The sequence below is a fragment of the Coffea arabica genome, chromosome 9e (assembly GCF_036785885.1).
Source record: "Coffea arabica cultivar ET-39 chromosome 9e, Coffea Arabica ET-39 HiFi, whole genome shotgun sequence".
NCBI classification, from domain to species: domain Eukaryota; kingdom Viridiplantae; phylum Streptophyta; class Magnoliopsida; order Gentianales; family Rubiaceae; genus Coffea; species Coffea arabica.
This window is the reverse complement of record NC_092327.1, coordinates 1,487,981-1,510,079: the sequence shown is the minus strand read 5'-3', so window position 1 is coordinate 1,510,079 and position 22,099 is coordinate 1,487,981. Positions and strand designations below refer to the sequence as shown.

The window sequence follows — 22,099 nt, the reverse complement described above, 5'->3', positions numbered from 1 at the left end:
GACTCATGGATTATTGACTCCGGGGCTACTGATCATATGTCAAGTACCTCTAAAAATTTTTCTAATTTTCAAGAGTCTACTTCCTTTTCTCATGTTACTTTAGCTGATGGATCTACCACTAAAGTTAAAGGACTAGGCACTGTAGAAATTAACCCATCTCTTCCACTGTCTTCTGTTCTTTACGTACCCAATTTGCCCTTTAATCTAATGTCTGTTAGTAAACTTACTAAATCTCTACAGTGTTCAGTTACTTTTTCTCCTGATTGTGTTGTCATTCAGGATTTGAAGACAAAGAGGACGATTGGTGGAGGGCATGAGCATAATGGTCTTTATTTTCTCAACTCCAATGGTCCGATTGCATGTCCTGTTACTGTTTTTTCTCTTGAAATTCACTGTCGTTTGGGTCATCCGTCTTTACAAAATTTGAAAAAGTTGGTTCCTACTTTGGGTCAGTTGTCTTTGTTAGAGTGTGAGTCTTGTCAATTAGGAAAGTATCATCGTGTTTCTTTTGCTCCTAGAGTCAATAAACGGGTTTCAAAACCCTTTTTGTTGGTTCATTCTGATGTTTGGGGTCCTAGTCGAGTCACTTCAAAGTTAGGTTTTAAATATTTTGTAATCTTTGTTGATGATTTTTCCAGAGTTACATGGCTTTATTTAATGAAAGATCGTTCAGAACTATATTCCATTTTTTGTGCATTTGTTACAGAAATAAAGAATCAATTTGGTGTGCCTGTACGTATACTTCGCAGTGATAACGTGAAAGAATATTTGTTCACTCCTTTTAATACCTTTATGACTAAGTTCGGTATTATTTATCAGTTCTCTTATCCTCACACTCCACAACAGAATGGAGTTGCTGAAAGAAAAATTGGACATTTAATCGAGATTGCTCGAACACTTTTGTTGCACATGAATGTGCCCAAACAATTTTGGAGTGATGCAGTTTTAACTGCATGTTATTTAATTAATCGCATGCCATCTAATATTCTTGGAGGCCAATTACCTCACTCCATTCTTTTTTCTCATAAACCTGTGTTTAAATTACCTCATTGTATTTTTGGATGTGTGTGTTTTGTTCATCAGCTTGCTCCTGGAGTGGATAAATTAGATCCTCATGCTATTAAGTGTATTTTCTTAGGATACGCACGAGCGCAAAAAGGGTATAGAAGTTACAGTCCAATTTTAAATCGATTTTTTACTTGTGTTGATGTTACTTTCTTTGAATCTACTCCATATCTTATGAAACATGGTATGCCTTGTGAGTTAGACCAGTGTCCCTCTTTTTCCTCTCCTGTTTTACCAGTTCCTTCCTTTTTATTATCTGAGTTATTTAATCCACCAGATTCCATATCTCGATTATCTCTTCCTAATCTTCAAGTTTATTCTCGTCGTTCCATGATTGAGAAAGTTCTTGATATGCCACGCACTTCACCAATTAACTCTCAATTTTCAAATCCAGGTATGACGCTCTCCTCTGAGTTAGATCTTCCTATTGCTTTACGCAAAGGTAAGAGGCATTGTTCTTTTCATCCTATTTCTAATTTTGTTTCTTATTCTCGTCTCTCTATGTCATATTCTTCTTTTGTTGCTTCACTTGATTCTGTCTCCATTCCTAAGTCTATTACCCATGCTCTTAATCATCCTGGTTGGAGATTAGCTATGCAAGAAGAGATGTCTGCTTTGGAACAAAATGGTACTTGGGATCTTGTCCCTCTTCCCTCTGGTAAGCCTGTTGTTGGTTGTAAATGGGTGTACACTATAAAAGTGCAGCCTAATGGTTCTATTGATCGATTGAAGGCTCGTCTGGTAGCTAAAGAATTTACTCAGGTGTATGGAATAAATTACTTAGAAACATTTTCTCCTGTTGCAAGGATTATCTCGGTTTGTCTTCTTATCTCTTTGGCAGCAACTTATAATTGGCCATTGCATCAGTTGGATGTGAAAAATGCATTTCTACATGGAGATTTGGAAGAAGAGGTATATATGGAACAACCTCTTGGTTTTGTTGTTCAGGAGGAGAATTCGCGATTGATTTGTCGTCTTAAAAAATCCTTATATGGATTGAAACAGTCTCCTAGGGTTTGGTTTGGCCGGTTTAGTAGTGTTGTCATTGAGTTCGGTCTGACAAGATGTGGAGTAGATCATTTTGTATTTTATCAACATTCTAATGCTGGTAAGATTTTATTAGTTGTTTATGTGGATGATGTTGTGATTACAGGTGATGATGTTGTGGGGATCCAGAAACTTAAATCCAATATGCAGGCAAACTTACAGACAAAGGATTTAGGTCATTTACAGTATTTTCTGGGTATTGAGATAGCTCGATCTAAAGATGGGATTTATTTATGTCAAAGAAAATATGTACTTGATATGCTGAGTAAAGTTGGGTGTTAGGTTGCCGACCTGTGGATACTCCTATGGATCCTAATGTGAAATTAGTAGGAAATCAAGGTGCATTATTAGATGATCCTAGACAATATCGAAGACTTGTGGGCAAATTAAATTATCTCATTATAACGAGACCTGACATTTCGTTTGCAGTGAGTGTCGTGAGTCAATTTCTTGAGATCCCTCGTACTAGTCATTGGGATGCTGTTATACGGATTTTTAGGTATCTTAAGAGTGCTCCTGGAAAAGGGTTGCTGTACAAAAATCATGGACACACTGATATTGAAGGATACAGTGATACAGATTGGGCTGGTTCTACCTCAGATCGAAGATCGACCACAGGATATTGTGTGTTTGTTGGTGGTAATTTAGTGTCATGGAAGAGTAAGAAGCAAACAGTTGTCTCCAGATCAAGTGCAGAATCTGAATATCGCGCTATGGCTCACACTGTGTGTGAGTTGATTTGGTTGAAGAGCATGTTACTTAAACTTGGATTTGAGCATAAACAGCCTATGAATTTAGTGTGTGATAATCAGGCGGTTGTTTATATTGCGTCTAATCCAGTGTTTCATGAAAGGACAAAACATATTGAAATTGATTGTCATTTCATTCGAGAGAAATTGCTTGATGGAGTCATCAAGATATCTCATGTACCGTCTGTAGATCAACTGGCTGATTTGTTTACCAAGAGTTTAGGGGGCTCTAGGGTGAAATACATTTGTAACAAGTTGGGTGCTCATGATATATATGCTCCAACTTGAGGGGGAGTGTTAAGAGAATATAAGTATTCTTATAGATAATAAATTAGTAAGGGTATTCTTATAAATATTTTGTTAGGTTTGTACTCCTATAAATACTAGTTGGTCACTCATAATGCAGTGACTAGATGTGTTCCTCCCAAAATACCTGTTCTCACTTGCCTTGAACCTGTAAAAGAAAGAATATTAGGTGAAGAGGGTGGAAGATACTAATCTTTGTGGGTGTCAACTAGATGATAACAAGGCCAAGAAAACACTGGACAGATAGACACCAAGCATTGTTCTTCCACTTAATTATTTTCTTCTTGAAGAGGATTCTGAAAGATTTGAATGTTGGATTATAGACTCTATAGTTTAGAAAATGATGTAGAAGCAAATTGCCAATAATGTTGAGGGACTTGTTTGATACATTTGTAGGCTTATGGTTGGTGATGTGGGTACAAATCAAGGTAATTTGTGGAAAAACTGAGAACATGATAAGAAAAGCTGCAGAAAATCTAGGAATGCCACAACAGAAACCTTTCTACATCATGCTTAAATTTCACATTGCATGAAATAACCTCGAGAAGAGACTAAAGTCTGCAGGAACCATTAATTGCATTGTTAGTATGGAAGAGAAGTACAGACAGGTTCCTAAACATTTTCCTACTTTTGAGTATGATTTACTTCTTAGCAAATGCAATAAGTAAATAGCCCCAGAAACATGGAACACAGGATTGGCCTCATGTCAAGAACTATTGGCTTAAGACCTTGGGATGAATGAACTCTTGCTTCAGAGAAGATAACAGAGGCACTTGTCATAAGTGCCATTGTTAATTAATCGGAAATAACTACCAAGCCAAAAAAAGTATGCTTTTAATAAAGTATCCTCAAATATGACCCATAAAGCCCCCAAATTGGCAACATGTCCTTTAGGTGTGCCAAAACTTATGCTTGACCTAAAACTTTTTGGAAGCTTAAGTTTAGAATTTCTTGACTGGCTTTGCATTACGTGACTTCTCTGGTTACACCTTTGGAAGAAGCTAGTGAGCTAGCCTTCACTACAATCCGTAATCAGGCTTTATTAGAATTAACAAAAGGATATGAGTAAATGTTGTGCATCCAAAGACTTGGGATCCAAATAAGTAGGTAAAGCATGAGGAGATATCATTAGCACAGAGTTTGCATTGCTAGTGCTGTTGGCATTTCGTTGATGACACAACGTGCAGTTAGAAAAGCGTTAGATGAAAAATTTGTTTGGTTGATTTTTGGTGGAACAGGAGTGACCTAATCACTGGTGGATGCAAGGGGGCACCGGGAGGGGCAACCGCTCCCCCGAGTTTTTACGATTTCTTTTATGACCCCCCAAAAATTTGTAAATGTTTTACATATATCCTTGCAGAAATAAGGTTCTGTCCACCCCCCCCCCCCCCCACAAAAAAAAAGATTTTAGAAGTCTTTTTATATCCCTTTAAAATACTAAAAATTTTCAAAATCCCTGTAAATTTGTAATTTGTCCCCTGGATTGTTTATGGAAATATAAGAATGCCCCTTAAATATGTGTCTTCATAAATCTCGCTTCCCCCCCCCCCTCACACATACACACACACAAAAAAAGGCCGAAAAAGTCCCAAGCTCTGGTTGTGCCAGTGGATCTAGTACTTTTCATATTTAGTTTTCCTCTCTGCTGGGGATTCTAAAATGACTGAGATAAAGTACCATTGCCTTCTCAGAAATATTGAAGGTGTTTGCATAATAATCCAGTGTTATATATATATGTGTGTGTGTGTTTGCGTAATAATCCAGGGTTTTATATATATATATATATATATATATAACAATTTGACTCACCGCAAATAGTGAAAAGCTATTGCAATAAATGGTACTCTGTCTATTATTTTTTCTTTATGGAGCGTAGGATGAGAAAGATGATCACCTATGGCATGTCCATCCACATTAGAAATTGGAGAAAAATCTCAAACATCACAATTAGACAAACTAAAGGACTCAAAATATGCGATTTATTGATATAGGCTAAACTGTTGTACATACTTTGGATATGTATCACTTCCAAAAGTGCAGCATTTAATTTAAATGAAGCAAGCGGTTCTTATACTGTGAAACCTCTTCCCAATAGTTTTTGAGGATTTGAGCTATAACATACAAAACAAACTCAATAACCCTCGTTACATGATAGTAATTGGCTATCATTTATTCACCTTTCCATAAGCTTTTCTGCAACTTGTTAGGGTAACTGAGTTCAATATCTAATGGTTTACATGGCAAGGACTTTTCCTCAAGTATTGTTTTACATGCATAAAGTCATATTCCTAACTTAACCAGGTTTTCAATGACAATTTAAAGATCTTTTGATATTGATTCTTTTTAGGTAAAAGTGGGTAGTAAGGATTCGAAAAATATAGTAGTTGATGGTTATATTGTAATAATTGAGCCAACAATGAGCTGGAGGGATGGAGACATGAATTAAAGTGGTAATAATTTTGGTAATACTATTTATAAAGTTTCTCATATGTGATTGATAGTACTGTTTAGCTGTTGAAAAGATCTTTTGTTCACATGATCCATAAATAAGTTTCAACCAGAGGCAGGGAAATCAGGAAAACTTTTCTGCGTGTGCCTGGGAAAATGCTGAAAGTATTTTTCAGTAAAATGTTTTCAGTTCTACCAAACAGACCCATAAAGTATTTTCAGGAGCAGAAATATTTTCTAGGGTCAAGGCTGCAAAAACAGAATTTGCACCTGTTTGCATATCTTATGACATTTGTTCATGTGTCATCAGGATGCAGTAAATTGCTTTCCCGCTTGTAGTAGTTAGAGATTGAATTTTGATCTGTTGTAATGCAAACTAACTGGCCTTTGAGCCACCCTATGTAAATCATTTCCTTGCATCAACAATAGAATTGTAGAAACTTCTAGGTTTTGAAACCCTTTATAATTGATGTAGCATTGGGGATCCCATGCATATATTTCACTTATAACTATGTAGTTTTCTCAGTCATCTGTGACTAGCAATAATTTGTGAATAATAGCAGAAGAGTTTTTTTTTTTTTTTTGGGTAATGCATGGGAATAGGATGTCCTACTGATAGGTGTATGAGTTGAGCTTTTATTTCTCAATAAGCTTAGCGTTGTTTTCCTGTCAACTGATAAGTCTGGAGTTCTGGCTGACTGGTGAGCTACTTTTGCATTATCCAGTGCATACATTTATGTGCTTGGTTTCAGTCACCAAATAATTTTTTTAACACTCCCTTGTATGAAAATATGTGAATCTTTTGGACAAGTCTTCTGTTGCCATGCTTCTTACCCTGCACGATACATCTCAATTTTGAGGACTTCATATTTTGAACCTTAGGCACTTGTTCTTGATTCTTATGTTCTTGTTACTCATCTGACAGGTTGTTCAAAAGAGCCCTATTGTTTGTGCGGAAAGATTACTTTTGTCATGCCTTATGGAATCAGTACATAAAATACGAATTTACTCAGCAACACTGGGGCTTTCTTGCAAATATTTACCTCCAAGTTCTCAAGTTCCCTACGGAGTATTTGGATAGATATTATGAGAAGTACGTGTTTCATCAGATTGTTCCTTGTTGAATTTTGCTGATCATACCATTCTGAGTTTGTTTTGGCATTCATGGTGTTTTCTCTATTTTTACATTTTTACTGCTGTGGTGTGAAGTAGACTTTAAATCACCATCAATTTCGTTAAAAAGTTGGTTCTAATAAGTAGAAACATGTCAAGAATATAAGATGAGTGACGCCTTAAGGTTCTTAAAAATTATAACATAACTATGGCCTTTTATATTGAGAAGTAGCATGAAGTCTGTATGAAGAGAGTGTGAATGTTGTAAAAAAAATTTGCACGTTTTAACTTGTTTGTACAGGTTAATAGATTTATGTCTTTGTGCTACTCTTGAAAAATACTTTCTGCTGAATCACATCCGAGCCCAACTCAACCCATTGTACCTTTTTTATTATTTATATCTTGAATTCCGAAATTAACTAAACTTGGTGTTTTGTGCCCATGAAATTGAATTGTCTGCTTAATGAGAATTTAAGCTTTTGGACGAGATAAAGAACAAATAATTAAAATTAACTTGGAAAGGATCCATTTTGGTTGATCAAATCTTTGTTTACACTAACAATATCATAGAATCTAGGTACCATGTACATCTTTTGCATATCTTAATACCTATGCTCTGGATTTTCCTTGTCTCTTGGTTTTTCTAGAGTTCACTCATCTGATATACACCTCCTTTTTTATTTGCTACTTCCTCCTTTTTAGATGTTTCTAACTTTATTTGCTCTTGGTTTTATTCTTAACTGTTTGCATATCCTTTCATCAGGCAAAACATTCTTCTTTTCTGTACTAACAGGGTTTTACAACATTTTTGGGGCTTGGCCTTCTGGAATTGGAAAAATTCTTCATATAGTGCTCCTCTAATCTGAAGATGACGGCGAAAATACCTGTGATGTTATTCTTTTTCTTGTCATCTGAATACTGTCACAGTTAAAATTTACCTAGGTTGGGACCTTGTCTCCCATCCCATATAGTTTCTGGTCTATAATTACAAAAAGACTTTCCCAACCTTTTGGCATTGCATAATGGCTACAGAAGCATGCCTTTCCAGTCTAGCAATGACTATATCTTATGTCACCATGTTGTTTTATACAATTTTATCTACATTTGAGATCTTCAGCATGAAGCTTTCTCTTTCCCTACCATTGACTTTTTATTTTCAGTTATATATCTGACTGCAACAATGACCTTTAACTGTTATGCCTTTTATTTTGTCAGTTTCAAACAGTTTGTTGTGGGACTGGATGAGGAGATGAAGAAGCACGAGAACTGCAGTGCAGATGCAGACGCTGGATCTCTGCCAAACCATTCAGCTAAGTTGTCTGAAGATGAAATTATTCAAGTCGTTGAGGACTTGCAGAATGCTTCTAATGAAGCCCTCCTACGAAAAGCAGTAAATAAATATAAACTTATAGGTGAAATATTCTACCAGAAAGCAAAGGAGTTGGATGAAAAAATAAAAAACTTTGAAACTAATATTCAGAGACGATATTTTGATACCGCACCACTTGATGATGCACAGCTGAAAAATTGGCATCACTATCTGGACTTTATCGAGAAGCAAGATGATTTTGATTGGGTAGGATCCTTTTTCATATGTTCTTTTTGAATGTTTCCAGATTTATGTTGCTAATTGTAATACATCTTTTTTTTTTTTTTTTTTTTTTTGACAGGCTCTGCAACTGTATGAGAGATGCTTGATTACCTGCACTAATTATCCAGAGTTCTGGATGCGTTATGTGGAGTTCATGGAAAGCAAGGGAGGACGAGAACTGGCAAATTCTGCACTACAACGAGCTACGCAAGTCTTTCTGAAGGTACAGTACTTGAGATAACTTCTGCATAGTTTTACGCAATGCTTGACCGGAGTCATTACACAGTTTTATGGTATTTATGAATGCTGCCAATAGGATATCTGGTTTTTACTAAAATTAGTTTCTGCTCTGTTTAGCTCAATTTTGAAATACAATTTCAATTTGTAGCTATCTTTTATATAATATCTGTTCGTATAGTTGCATGTATGTTTTTATGTTTGTGAGTTGGTGAGATAGATGATTAAAATTGATGTCTTTTTGATAACAAGTTGAGGACCATAAAGTTTTGAATTAATTACAGAAGAGCCTCTGAACAAGTTAATGAACAAACTAGAACACTAGACTCGTTGCCTAGGGGGTTTTAACCTTCGGGGAAGAGTTGAAATTGATTTCCAAAGGGACTCTAAATGAGTTAGTGTATAATCTAGGCTACAACAAAAAGAAACGGTCTCTAAACAAGTCTAAAGGCTTTTGATTTGGATTGGATGCTCAAGTTCCTGAAAGCTAATTAGCCAAAGTCATGCAGTGAGAAAAGCAAATTTAGCTGTTTATCAGCCAAGCCCTCTTGGTGACAGCATAGTGTTGTACGGACATCTTGTTTGTTGTACTTAGCAGTACCCAGAGACTGGACCTTAATCTAAATGTTTAGAGTTTTATAATGTTTTCACTTTCATCTGTCAATGAAAGTTTACTTAAAATATTAGCTCACAAATCCTTGTTTACACAAAAACAATGTTTAACATTCTCCTGCCCTTTCAGAAGCATTATTTCCTTTAAGTTCGTGTAATCGAGTCGATTTGCATCTGCCCAATGATTTGGGTTCGATGAGTTAAGTCTTTTGTTAGCTAGTTTTTTGTCAACTTGTAGTCATTATTGACCTTAGTTTTCTCTAGCTTTACTCCTCAGACATGCTATAGCACTATGAACTGAGTCTAAGTCTTCTGCTCTGTTTTCTAAGCCTTCCATCTTGTTTGCACCTAAATTTATTCTTAATTCATAGTATGATAGATTGTTTGGCTAATCTGAGTTAACCTGTTTACGCTGAGTGAATTTTGCTCCATTCTGAACCTAAAATAAGAAAAATTTTTGTATCAAGATTTTTAAATTTCTGAAGTTCATGATGTTGTCCTATCTGGTTGATAACATTCTTATGGAAATCAACTTCTGCTCATAACAGCTGATGTTGCACACAAAATAATACAATACCTACATAGCAGATTGACTTCTTTTTGGTAAAAACACTATCAATGTGAATGTACTATGGATACTTTTTATTGATGTAGATTCAAAGATGTTTAGATAACTGTGGCAACTAAGTCCACTGTGATAATAGTGCCTAGATCAGCTTATATGTTAAATCACAAGTATGTAGTGCCTGAGAGTATACTGTCTTCAAATATCTGTTATCCTTTTTACGCTGTCTTGATTCCATGATAAATTCTGAATGAGATGGTCATATTATTTTTCCAACCTTTAAATGTCAGTATTCTTGATCAGGGTAAAGTGCTATCCTAGAATGTCACACCTTTTTCTCTGTTGTTGGTTTAATAGATGATACACTCTCAGAGGTTTTATTTATTAATTTCATGCAAGAATTGGCTAGACTTGCAAAATTCATGACTTTAAGATTGTTTGGAACTCTTGGAGTTTTTTCAGGGTGTGCCCGAAATCCATCTTTTTAATGCCAGGTATAAGGAGCGAATTGGAGATGTGAATGCTGCAGTTGCTGCATTTCTCAACTCTGACGTTCTATCTGATTCCTTACCCAGACATATTGTAGAGCTGGCAAATATGCGAAGGCGTCTGGTGCGGATTAACTTGCCCTTTTCTTTGTGCAATATGTATGGATTTTAGTAAAGTTTGCCATGCTAATTTGCAGGGTAATCTGGAAGCAGCTTCTGATACATTAAAAAATGCAATTAATATGGCAGAAAAGAAGCAGAAGTTGCATAGTTTACCTAGCCTGTTCATTCACTATTCTCGGCTCAAATATATGGTACGAAATCCAGGAGTACCTGAATCTGCTGCATCTGAAGCTACTTAGTTTTCTTTATGTCTTAATAGTGTTTTGGTCAGTAGAGCTTTATGCTTGGCCAGAAAAGAGTGTATAGCTTTTGGTGGGTATGCTTGAGAGGAGTAGAACGAGCAGTAGGTAATGCATTTAATATAGTACTATTAATATATGTTCAAGGTTTTGCTATCTTTTATAGCGATCAAAATCCGTATATAGAGCTGGTAAACCTATTAGTGAGTTTACAAAATTGGAAGTATGTCTCATAGATGCTCTCTCTGAAAACTTGTTTGGGGATTAGCTTGTGCTGAAATGCCTGCATTAATTAGTAGTTAACATAGCTTCCACTTTAGTGCCAGATATGCTTACATGAGGTAGCTTATAATGTCAGTGTAGCTTGCTTAGTTGTGCGCTTATTTTTTGTCTTAATTGTATTGATGCCTGCTTACTATTAGCATAGTTGTTGCAGCCCATCATAAATGACCCAACATGATTGGCAGGCAACAGGCATAACACGGACCATTGATTGATAGTATGTGATACCTTCAGGTTGACACCACCACTCTATGCATGTGCTCTCATAATGATGGACTATGTTAGGATCAACATTTTGCTTGTCTTTTCTTCAATAGTTTTTTGAATCTTTTGCAGAAGACTATTAAAACTTAGGATTATTGGAGGATCTTACTTGGTTTAACCGTATTGGTCATGGATTGGTATTTCAGCGGATGTACTTGAGGATAGGGTGTGTGCTTGGGAAAATGTAAGTGGAATCAGGATCTAGCAAATGGAATCTGTTTAGAGATTGGAAGAAGGAATCTAGGAAGAGAAGAGACAATAAGAAGAGGAAGGGAAAAGGGAAGGAAACTTTGGATTCACACCGAGAGAGAGAGAGGTGTCATTCTCAAATTTTTTTCATTCGTATAAAATCACTAATACATATTTATAGACTCTTTAGACACAACAAACTGGCAACTTTCTTTCACAGATTGATTGCTAAAGTAGTCTGCAAAAGCTGATGTTATTGATGCTGATTATTGATCTTCCACTGGGGATTGACAATTGGACTTCCAGCAATGCCTAGCTCTTGAACTTCTAAGCAAGGCCTGGCCATTAAAGTCCTATAGAGGCCTGATCCTTAAACTTCCACAAGTAGCTGCATCTCGGTGTCATTTATTTGGCAGTCAACCATTACTAACCAAGGCTACCCCAGAAACTAGCACATATACTTGCAAATCAAACGCTCACCACATTCAGCAAACGAGCCACAAATGTTAAGTCTTAAATCAATTCTAGAGCTAAAATAATTTCAAAAGTAAATTTTCTTTTCTTCAGGTATTGTGATAGCTTTGCTGTCCTGCATCAACTACGCTACCATTTTAGGTATGGATGATTTTATTTAAATGGCGGTGTCTAAAGAGGAACAGCAATTTTAAATGAAGAAATGTTGATATTGGTCAAAGCTCTTCGTGCCCGTTTTCAGGTTGATAATAAAAGAGAACTGTGCCTTTATTCTAGTATGAGAATTACAGTTCCTTGGAAGAGTGATTATTGAACTTTAGCAATACACATAAGGAATGGGTAAAGGGTAAAAGGGAACAAGAAGTAGATGAAGTTCACCAGAGGTTTGCAGATTTTCTTGCCTTTCAATCTACTTCAAGTAGTTATTCTCAGTTCTGTACAGGTAAAGCCGAGACATAAGGCACTTTGCAATGATGACCAATTTTCTTCTTTGTGCTGGTTCAAAATTTTGAAGCCATCATTTGTGCATTTTTTAAGCTGTGTTCTGCTTGCAAAATTACTACTTAAAGTAACATCGACCTCTTTCTCTTATTTCAATAACATGCATGAAGAAATTCAGTTCTGCACCTCAATTGAGTTGCCACTCACGGAAAAGGTTATATTGCTTATGATAAAGCCGAGACATAAGGCACTTTGCAATGATGACCAATTTTCTTCTTTGTGCTGGTTCAAAATTTTGAAGCCATCATTTGTGCATTTTTTAAGCTGTGTTCTGCTTGCAAAATTACTACTTAAAGTAACATCGACCTCTTTCTCTTATTTCAATAACATGCATGAAGAAATTCAGTTCTGCACCTCAATTGAGTTGCCACTCACGGAAAAGGTTATATTGCTTATGAGTATATTATTTTTTAGTTTTTATGCCACATAAGTCGAAAAGCTTGATCCTAAGAGGCCAAGCATGGTACACCCAATTTAATTTGATCTATCCTTGCTTCATTGCTGTGAGACATGACCTTATGTGCTATACTATCTATAGACGAGAGTCAATTGTTTGTTTCTATATGCTGCTGATTACAATTGAAGGTTACATAAAGTTGTCTTCATAACCAGTTGGAGAGTTGCCTGATACAAGGAATTTATGCATGTTTTGAGTAGCAAGAAAATCTACAAAGAGGGTCCTTTGATTATGCTTCTTCTAGGAAATAATTGAGAGCAGCTAGATATTTTAGTATCACTCAATTAAGACAGAAAACGGTATGTCCACGAATGTTTTTGTTTTGTGATGTAAGCAAGCATCCATACAGCTGAAAACTATGGACAACATAATCTGTAGTAGCTAGTAGGTTGATGATAATTAGAACCTAATAGGGAGTAGCACATTAGAAGCCATCAAGAAAGCCAGAAGCAATAAAGACACCTCATTGATTAGATAGAAATGGGTTCTAAACAATGTTCCTGACTTTTTACCAGAAAGCAAATGCCTAAAATGAAATCCTATGTTGGTGGACTTTTGTGTCCAAACATTGCAGGATCTTGTCTCCTCAAGAAACTAGAACCCAATGAAGAAAGCATTTACTATTTTTGTCAAATGATAGGATAGCGTCATTGTTGACCAAATGGACAATAATAAATAGAAACCTTGTTTGGAAATTACGCAAGGAAAGGGAGGCTCGGGGTTAAAGTTCCTGATTCCCCATCTGAAATTCAGTGTTTGTTGACAGGAGAAAGCAGCTTAACTATGTTAGCAAAGATTCATAGGTCCCACCCCTTTTAGTGGACACCATTCATCTGGTAGTCACTTTTTTTTTTTTTTTTTTAAAGTGGGACAGCTAGTAATCACTTAGTTATATGAGTTCATAGGTTGCTCTCTCCTGCTTGAGCTTATGGATGAGTTAGGTAATTTATTATTTTAGTAGAATAGGCGGCTTGGTCTGAAATCTGCTGCCCTCTGACAATCATCCGGCCCATTTTTGCGCTGGTGTATTGGAGATGACAAGTACATTACTTTTGAACCAAATTTAGGCAAGGTGGATTTTAACTATGGTCTAGAATCTAGGATTCCACCTGTTCTTTAACCCCGGGTTACCATTGAACTTTGACATCCCCACTGACATGTAGGTTGAAATTGACGATGGCCTTTGAAAACTGAAACCGCTCATGAAGCCTGGTTGGTTACTATGACTGAAGCTTATAAATCTCAGTAGTTAGGCTGAATGAAGCCTGAGAACCCTCTAAGCCTGGAAAGAAAGAACCAAGTAGCAGTGGAACTATGAACATGGGAGTGGATGAACAAAGGCTTCAGTCTTTGTACAATACGAAAGAACCCGGGCATCAAGTCAATATCAACTAGCAGTGTCTAGAATGGACAAGATGTTATTATCTTAGTTTACTTCTTTTTATGCTGAATATGTTTGCAGAGTTTGTTGTCCTCCCTGACTCTAATTTTTAAATTATACCTTAATCAAAAATGGAATATTTGTTGATTATTTCTTAGACAAAAAATAGCATATGAGTTAATAGTGTAGAAATAATGACTGATAGTTGTATGTTGCCAAAGCACTTTCTGTTGCAGGACTAACTAACTAATCAAACTACTTTAGATACAGAAATTAATATCTCTAATGTGAGCTTGTTTTAGATGTAATTCTTTTAAATGGCACACAATATAGCCTTTTAGTGGCTCAACTTTATGCAAATTATCCTTTGTGTCCTGAACCTTCTCTAATAAAGATGAATCTGGGGTCACTGAAATATGTAATGGTATAAGATTGTCAAATTTTGAACGACATGCTGATGACTATTCGGATCAATTTCTTTGCATTCTTAAAGCAGATGTAAAGGGTTAGAGACTGGTAGCCCTACCAGGATTATGATTAAAAGTTGATTGAGCTTATTGATGATCTGAACATAGTATACGATAAAGCTAGTCAAAATTTATTAAGAGACTAATAGCATGTAACAGAATTCCTTAGGACTAGATGAACTTAGTCAAAATTTATAGAGATTAAGTTCAATCAGGACTAGATGAACTTACGACTCTGTCTACTTTCCAGAGCAACCGACGATAGCCTTCCTTTTATCTCATTCATACTAAAAAATGCTTTGGCTGTCAATTGAATAATTCTTTATCAAAGCTTTTAAACTTAGAAGTTGGGCAAGCATTATATGATCATCGAGAACGCATTTCCCTTTTGCAATGCCAAATGCTACAACACCTAAGGAATGAAATCTCATCTATAATACGTATGTCTGGCTTGTATATGCTTTCAAACCTGTTGCTGGTTTGACAAGCTTGGGTATTTAGCCATCTGAGTAAACAAAAAGGAAAAATACTTCAGGATATATTACTTTGCAACCATCTTTGTATTTACTAATTAAATGCTGGTTTGGAGTTAGAAAGGAAAAAATTTAAACAGCATGTAAGAGATTCTCATTTGAGATTGATTTGACTCAATTCCAGTCCCCTGTCGTGTCATGTATATTGTTTCGTGTACATATATTCTTCATATTCTGGATTTCCAAATATGCTGGATTCTATTGCATGATTTGTGGTCTGCAATTGCATAATATTTGTTGTACTAATTCTACTATTCAATAATTGGTAGATCACAGGAAGTGCAGAAGCTGCTAGAGATGCTTTAATAGATGGAATTCAACGGATTCCTCATTGCAGTAAACTTTTGGAGGTATTAATCCCAGCCCCCCACACCATCCCACCGCCCCCCCCCCCCCAAATTATCAATTATGCTGCCTCTGGTTGACTAAAACTCTGCACTCATGGTCAAAAGAATATTTGATACTTCCATTAATTATTTGCTTAGGCTGGCTCTCGTTGAACACTCTGCATTTCATAGGAAATGAAAATCGAATTGCTTCTCATTTGCTGTAACTTGTACAATAGCTGCTTTCGTGTTCTTTGGATTGTGGACAAAGGATATTTGCTGCATGTCTTGATGCTGTGCTGATGTGCAGATCTTGAGTGTGTTTGAGTAACTATAATCAGTTTTTTATAACTTTTTTCAATTTCTTCCCTTGTTAAAGAGAGGATATAATGAAAAGTGTTAAGTTCACTTCTGCAGGAATTGATTAAATTTGCAATGATGCATGAAGGAGCCAAACAAGTAGATCTAATAGACTCAATTATAGGTCATGCAATTTCTCCCAGCTCTGAGGGAACCTCTGGTCTGGCCCTTAAAGATCGAGAACACGTATCATCTTTGTTTATGGAGGTTTGAGAATTCTATTAAATTCTGTAAAATTCTATCTGTTCTACCATTTCACGAGTTTATTGCGCATTTCTTGCAGTTTTCCATTGACACAGATTCTCTGGCCTTTTTTCATCACAGAAAGGATCAGTTGGTTGGGTAGTGGGGGTATCTTCTAACAAATATTACTTGAGTTCTAACCAGTGAATTATGCCTGTTAACCTAATTCTTGCTTATAAAGAAATCTGTAAATATCATTTTTGGAAACTACAAGACTATCAACAAGACTATCAACATAGTTGCTTGCCAAGTTCTGTTATGCATGTGTTGTCAGGATGCATATCTGAATGTAGTGATTAATGCTGCTGGATATACCAGATTTACTGCTTGATTTGTGTACCAAGCAAGCATGTGCTTATGGTGGTTTGTAATTAATTACCCTTGAAAATTGGCACTTGTTTCTATGGACATTCTTAATTTCTGAACCAGCAAATCAGTATAATGCAAGATTGACAGAGAAACTGTCATGTGTGCTAAGATGATAATAAATTTCGCTAAAATAAGTAAATAAAAACTCTCACTATGAATACATCTCATCTGCAGACAAGTACACTACATGTAGTTGAATGTATGATGACCATTGGGTTGTTTAATGATTTTTTAACACTGGACTGCAATGTTTGAAGTGATCTTTGTGTGACACATTTGCATATTTGTATAATCGCATATAAAAATACAGGGTAAGTTGGGCTTTATCCTTCTGCATTTTGCTTTAGCCAGATCAATCTAGTACTATAATGTAGATTCCTGTTCTAAAGAAATAAGAGTGGCCAATAAGAAAATCACAACTACAGGTATTAGAAATGTCATATACCTTTTTGCCTGTTGCAATTTTTTTTTTAATATCATGTTTGGAAAAACCTGTTATTTCACAAGGAACTGTCCAGCCTTCTGCATTTTTAAATGACAGTTCATTGACATTCAGATCTCATTCCTTGCAGTGCCACTCCCTGTGGATTCTCATCCCAGTTTCATCCAAGAAATGAAATCAAATGGGTTTCCTGTAGCATGGAAACCACTACAAAGACTTTGCTGTCCCTCTCCAGTCCCTCTTTTTGTCCCTAGCTTCTCTTATTCCCATCCTACACACCTGTTGTACTTATCTGTTTCCCTGACTGCACAGCCCCCATGGTCATTCCTCGCCTTTCTGGGTATTTTGCTTGAATGATGAAATTAAGGCTCAAATGGCCCATCTGACCAGATTTTCTGCATGTAATATAATAATAGAAACTTTAGGTGGATTGTGTTGGTTCTGTGGGTTTGTATGTCAAGTTTAGGCCTGATTATGTGGATTTTGGAGCTGATCTTATGTTGATTTAGGTACAAATTATGGTAACTTTAGTTTGTTTTACTGGCTGATTGAAGGAGTCTGATTTAATAGTTCACTGGAAAAAGCATATATTAGAAAACTTGATTACAATACAACCATGCTTTGATTCGAACCCATTTTCCTATTATATTTCCCCCGAAGGAGAATATAAATTAAAAATGTTCAGGTTTCTGCTACAAAAGCCAGAATAGAAGCGTTTTCAAATGAATTTTACATCTGTTTGGTATCTCTCTGAATTAGACTTCTTTAAATTCATTAATTTCCACCTAGTGCAACTATTGTCAGCTTTGGATTTCGATTGCTGGCCCTGTTCACATAATTAAGAGAACAAAAAGCACGCCGTCATGCCTATCAGAATACTGTGTTTCATAAAATGCTTGTTTTTATTTTACATTCTATCTGCTTATGAAATTTGTTATTTCCTGCTATCTCTCTTCTTTGTTTTTGGGCTTTTATTTTTGGCATCCCTTCAAATTGACATCTAAGCTTAGCAAGGATGCCCACTGGGGTAATTGAAACTTTTTTGTTTTTTTCCTTTTGGGTTCATTTGGTTGACTTTACTACACATTGTGTTGAAGAGCACGATATTGCTTAACCAAAACATTTTTCTGATAATTGACTAATTTGATATTTATGCAGTTTGTGGACCTTTGTGGAACAGTGCACGATATTAGTAAGGCATGGAATCGTCACATTCAATTGTTTCCACAGTTGGTCAGGAACAATCTAATAGATAAGGAGCTCGACTTAGGAAAATGCCTGTCTGATCAAATGTTGGTCATAAGAGAGAGCGGTTCTTGTGCCTTTCCTAATTTGCTAGATGAAGACCAGCATAGTAACCAACCAGTCGAAGAGCAGGTAAGCTTGTTACCAGCAAATCATGCCAGCAAGGATGAATTGGTTTCTGCTGATCAGACCCCACAGAAATGCAATAACACAGTTGACTGCGAGAGAGGGGAACACTTATCTACCCAGGAGGCAGACAAGCGAAACTTTGGTGCATTTGAAGTGGATGAAGTAGCTCATCACTCAATGCTTCAATCAGCAGATGATACACCTAGAGTAATGGAATCAATGGACAACTTGACGGAACAGCATAAAGAAAATGTGCCTGCACAGATGACTCCTGCATCAGTTCAAATTTCAAGTAAAGCTACCTCAGAACCAAATGCATTGACTTCTAACTCTAATTGCCAGTCAAGTGCAACTGTTATTTTAGAATCTGCAGAAGAGCATTCCTGTCCAATGAATATGCAAGACCAAAAGCACAAACAGCATCCTAATCCAGTTTCTTTTGGTAATCTTTCCTTAAATTCTCAGGAAAAGGCCTCTCAGAAATTAATTGCTATGGCTTCTGATGAACATGATGCTGCTTCAGATATTTCCAAGTCTACAGATTGTTTGAATGCAAATAGTCCTCCAAACAGAACTGCAGCTGCTGATTCTGTTGAAGTTCAAGAATCCCCAGATGAAACTAGATTGGCTGGCTTGTTATCCTCAGCAACTCAACAAGTGAGTACACCAACGAAAATGCATCCAAGTTCAATGCTGTCCCCCAGTGCCGGTGGAGAATGCCATCAAATGCTCAAGGGTACAGTTTCTGAAGGAAAATCTTCAGAGATGCACTTGCCCACTACTCATCCATATCCTCAGCATTCCCTAGTTTGGAAACAAGGGGACCACGCTGAAGTTTATTGCAAGGAAAATGCTCCACAGGAGAATCTAGCAAGTAAACATGTCTGGCTGGTCAATAGTATGCCAGACATGAGCTCCTCATCCACAAATCCATCACATATCGCAACAGATCATGGTCAAACATTAAGTCAGACATTGCCGTATCAGCAACATCTTCTGCAACAGCAATACCAACAGCAGCTAGTTCAAATGCTGCCACTGCATCATCAACACCAACAATCATATTTGCACCACCAGCAGCTTCTGCCACAACAACAGCAACAACATCAGCAGCAAGCGTCTTCCTGGCAACAACAGCAATATCATCAGCAACATCAGCAGCTGCTTTCATTACCATATCAAGGACTGCAAATTCAGCAACAGATGCCCCACTTGCAGCAGATACATCAACAGGTACAGCCGCATTACCATCAGTCAGCAGAACAGTTACAACTACAGCATGCTCAGCAACTGCAGCAGCAATTTGCACCAGTACCTGAGCAACAGCTGCAGCTATATCATCAGTCACAAAAGCTTGCCTATGATATGCATCAACAGGGATATCAAGGACATGCAGCACAAGTACATCAGACATTATTCCAGCAGTACCAATTGTATCAACAAGGCTATGGACAAATGTTGCAGCAGCATCAACAGCATCCGTATCATTATAATCAAATGCTTCTGCAGCAGCCCCCACAACATCAGCAACAAGATGAACAGCAGGAGCATCATCAAAAGAGAGCTTCAAATCAGGATCTATCACAAGGCATCAGTCAACATCTATGGGTGAGTTCTTTTCATCTGATTATCAAATCTTCTTTTCAACAATTATAAATGAGATCAAACTTTTTTCTTTTTCATGGAAGCAAAGAAAAGGTAACACATCTTGGTAGTTGCTCTCATTGGTCATGTCAAAGTGGGAGTAATTATTTCCAGTTGAAAGTTCTGTATGAGAGGAACTGTTGTGGAATAACAAATAGAGCTTGTTGACTGGTTTAAAAATTAATATCCATGACTTCTTTTATAATGCTATAAGAACTGAGTCCAATAGCATCTGTATATTTTAGTGTATTAGCATCAATTTATTGGCTTGTGGTGCAACCCTGTTACCTTGCACATTCTCATCTACACGTTTACTGGAAAAAGTAGAGCAAAAGGAGTGAATATAGTTTGAAAAGAGATAACATTTTAGGTGAATGAGCAAAGCTTAACTGGTATGGATGGTTTTATAAATTAGATTCACTCTTGCATATTTCCAATATGAGGTGACATATGTCAGTTCGTTGCATATTCGTCGGGTGACATTTAGCCAGGATGGTGGTAATTGCAATCATTGAAATATTATGGATGCCATCAGTGCTGACACCTAGACTTAGTTTTGGCGTTGATTTGCTGTCAGAATTCACTCTTGTAATGATGCCTTGTATTGGAGGCTGTCCATGGACGTTCTGAACAAGATTTTCTCTGGATATTCATCCAGTTTGGAATATGGTAGCTTAAACCAATTTGGGATATGGTAGCTCTTCCTTTGCTTTTGTCCATTCTTCCACTTTTATGATGCAGATCCTTTTTCTTTCCTTAACCCAGGTCTCTATTGTTATTTGACGAATACTTCCTATACCTGGCCTTTCTCCAAAGTAGCTAGGCAATATAATCAGAAATTTGTCTGTCTTCACTGGGAAACTAAGTGAACTATGAGATTAGGAGATTAAGCTTCAGTGAGTCCATGGATCAATCATTTCATAGTGTTTCCATTAATTTCCTGTTTCTTAAACATCATCCCCCTTGTGATGGTTTTAATGTCCCTTTATGTTTTTTTTTTCCCTGACTTTTGTTGCTGCAACCACAACCTTACCCTTTTACTTTATAAGCTGCATTAATTTCTGTATAATCATCTTGGCTAATTAGATTCGGCTCTTTCTTAGACTCAAAGAGACAGATATATCTCTACCAAATATGTGTACACAAACACGTTTGTATATTTATATTACAGAATGCAGCAAAGAGTTCATTTAAACTTCTGAAGGTACTTCATGATCATGGTTTTCATAGTTGAAGTGCAAGGGAAGCACTGGTTGCACAATTGAATTACCTGGAAGTCCTTGGGCTATATTTATATATTATGTCTACATACTAAGGAATGATTTGACTTCTGAGGTACCTGACATGGTGGTTTAGAATCTGATGTGCAAGCCCTTATCACACAACAACTCAATTACCTAGCAGTCCTTGTATGTGTCTTCTTTATGTGTTCATTGGTGCCAATGCAAATCTGCTGCTTATACGGATTTCTAGTTCATAGTTGTATCATTGCCATTAGTTGTGTGCAATCAAAGACTAATTTTCTGAAATGCAGGGCCAGCAGACTGCACCACAAGGTGCTGATTCTACGCTGCTTCGACACTCATCACCACAATCTATGGCTCAACTGAACACAGAAAGGCAATCTGGGCTAGTTGCATCATCACACCAGCAGCCTTTCCATGGAATATCCCCTTCCCGTAATAGAGACACACCTGAATCTGCTGCATCTTCACACCATGGGCGTTAATCTCCCTAATATCTGCCGATTCTATGTTCATTATGACCATCATCTCTTTGTTAATTGTCATTTCCTAATTTGAGAACGAGTAAAGCGTAAATTAGTTTTCCTGCTTAAGAGTACGCATTGCCTCTTTATTACGTGCGTCTGGTACAATCATCATCTAAAGGCATGAAACGTTGAACTTTAGGTTTACTGTAACACTCGTCTTTCTTGCAGCCTAATATTTGGGCACGTGAGTTGCACATTGCGATAATTATGCTTTTTGATACTTAATCAAATACATTATTTTGTTGTAGATTAATTAAAAATGTTGTCGACTGTTATAATATATATATATGAAAGTAGCTATTTTAATTAGAGTGTTTCTTACTTCTATGTGGCATCTTTAATTGAAGAGAATTAATGGATTATGGGTCATTTGAGTTTTACCCATATTAAATATTATATTATATATTTAAAAATCATCCCTAATTTTAAAATAAATTTA

The 22,099-nt window shown here is 36.5% G+C and overlaps 1 protein-coding gene across 7 annotated transcripts in view; it reads left to right on the top strand.

The window, feature by feature from the left end:
* The window catches only part of LOC113710421 (uncharacterized), a 28,250-nt gene extending 6,360 nt beyond the window's left edge, over positions 1–21,890 (top strand). For 3 of the 7 annotated variants that reach the window (XM_027233420.2, XM_027233418.2, XM_027233424.2), the window contains 9 exons: positions 6,541–6,708; positions 7,944–8,304; positions 8,399–8,542; positions 10,187–10,345; positions 10,419–10,535; positions 15,401–15,481; positions 15,875–16,024; positions 18,030–19,853; positions 21,424–21,890. In XM_027233420.2, the coding sequence (XP_027089221.2) occupies positions 6,541–6,708; positions 7,944–8,304; positions 8,399–8,542; positions 10,187–10,345; positions 10,419–10,535; positions 15,401–15,481; positions 15,875–16,024; positions 18,030–19,853; positions 21,424–21,618 (3,199 nt within the window). In that variant the 3' untranslated portion in view covers positions 21,619–21,890. Of the gene's footprint in view, positions 1–279; positions 350–1,459; positions 1,508–6,540; positions 6,709–7,943; positions 8,305–8,398; positions 8,543–10,186; positions 10,346–10,418; positions 10,536–15,400; positions 15,482–15,874; positions 16,025–18,029; positions 19,854–21,423 lie in introns of all 7 variants that reach the window. The other 4 variants (XM_027233425.2, XM_027233423.2, XM_027233422.2 and 1 more) reach the window with 4 other exon arrangements.
* Positions 21,891–22,099: the final 209 nt, after the last annotated feature.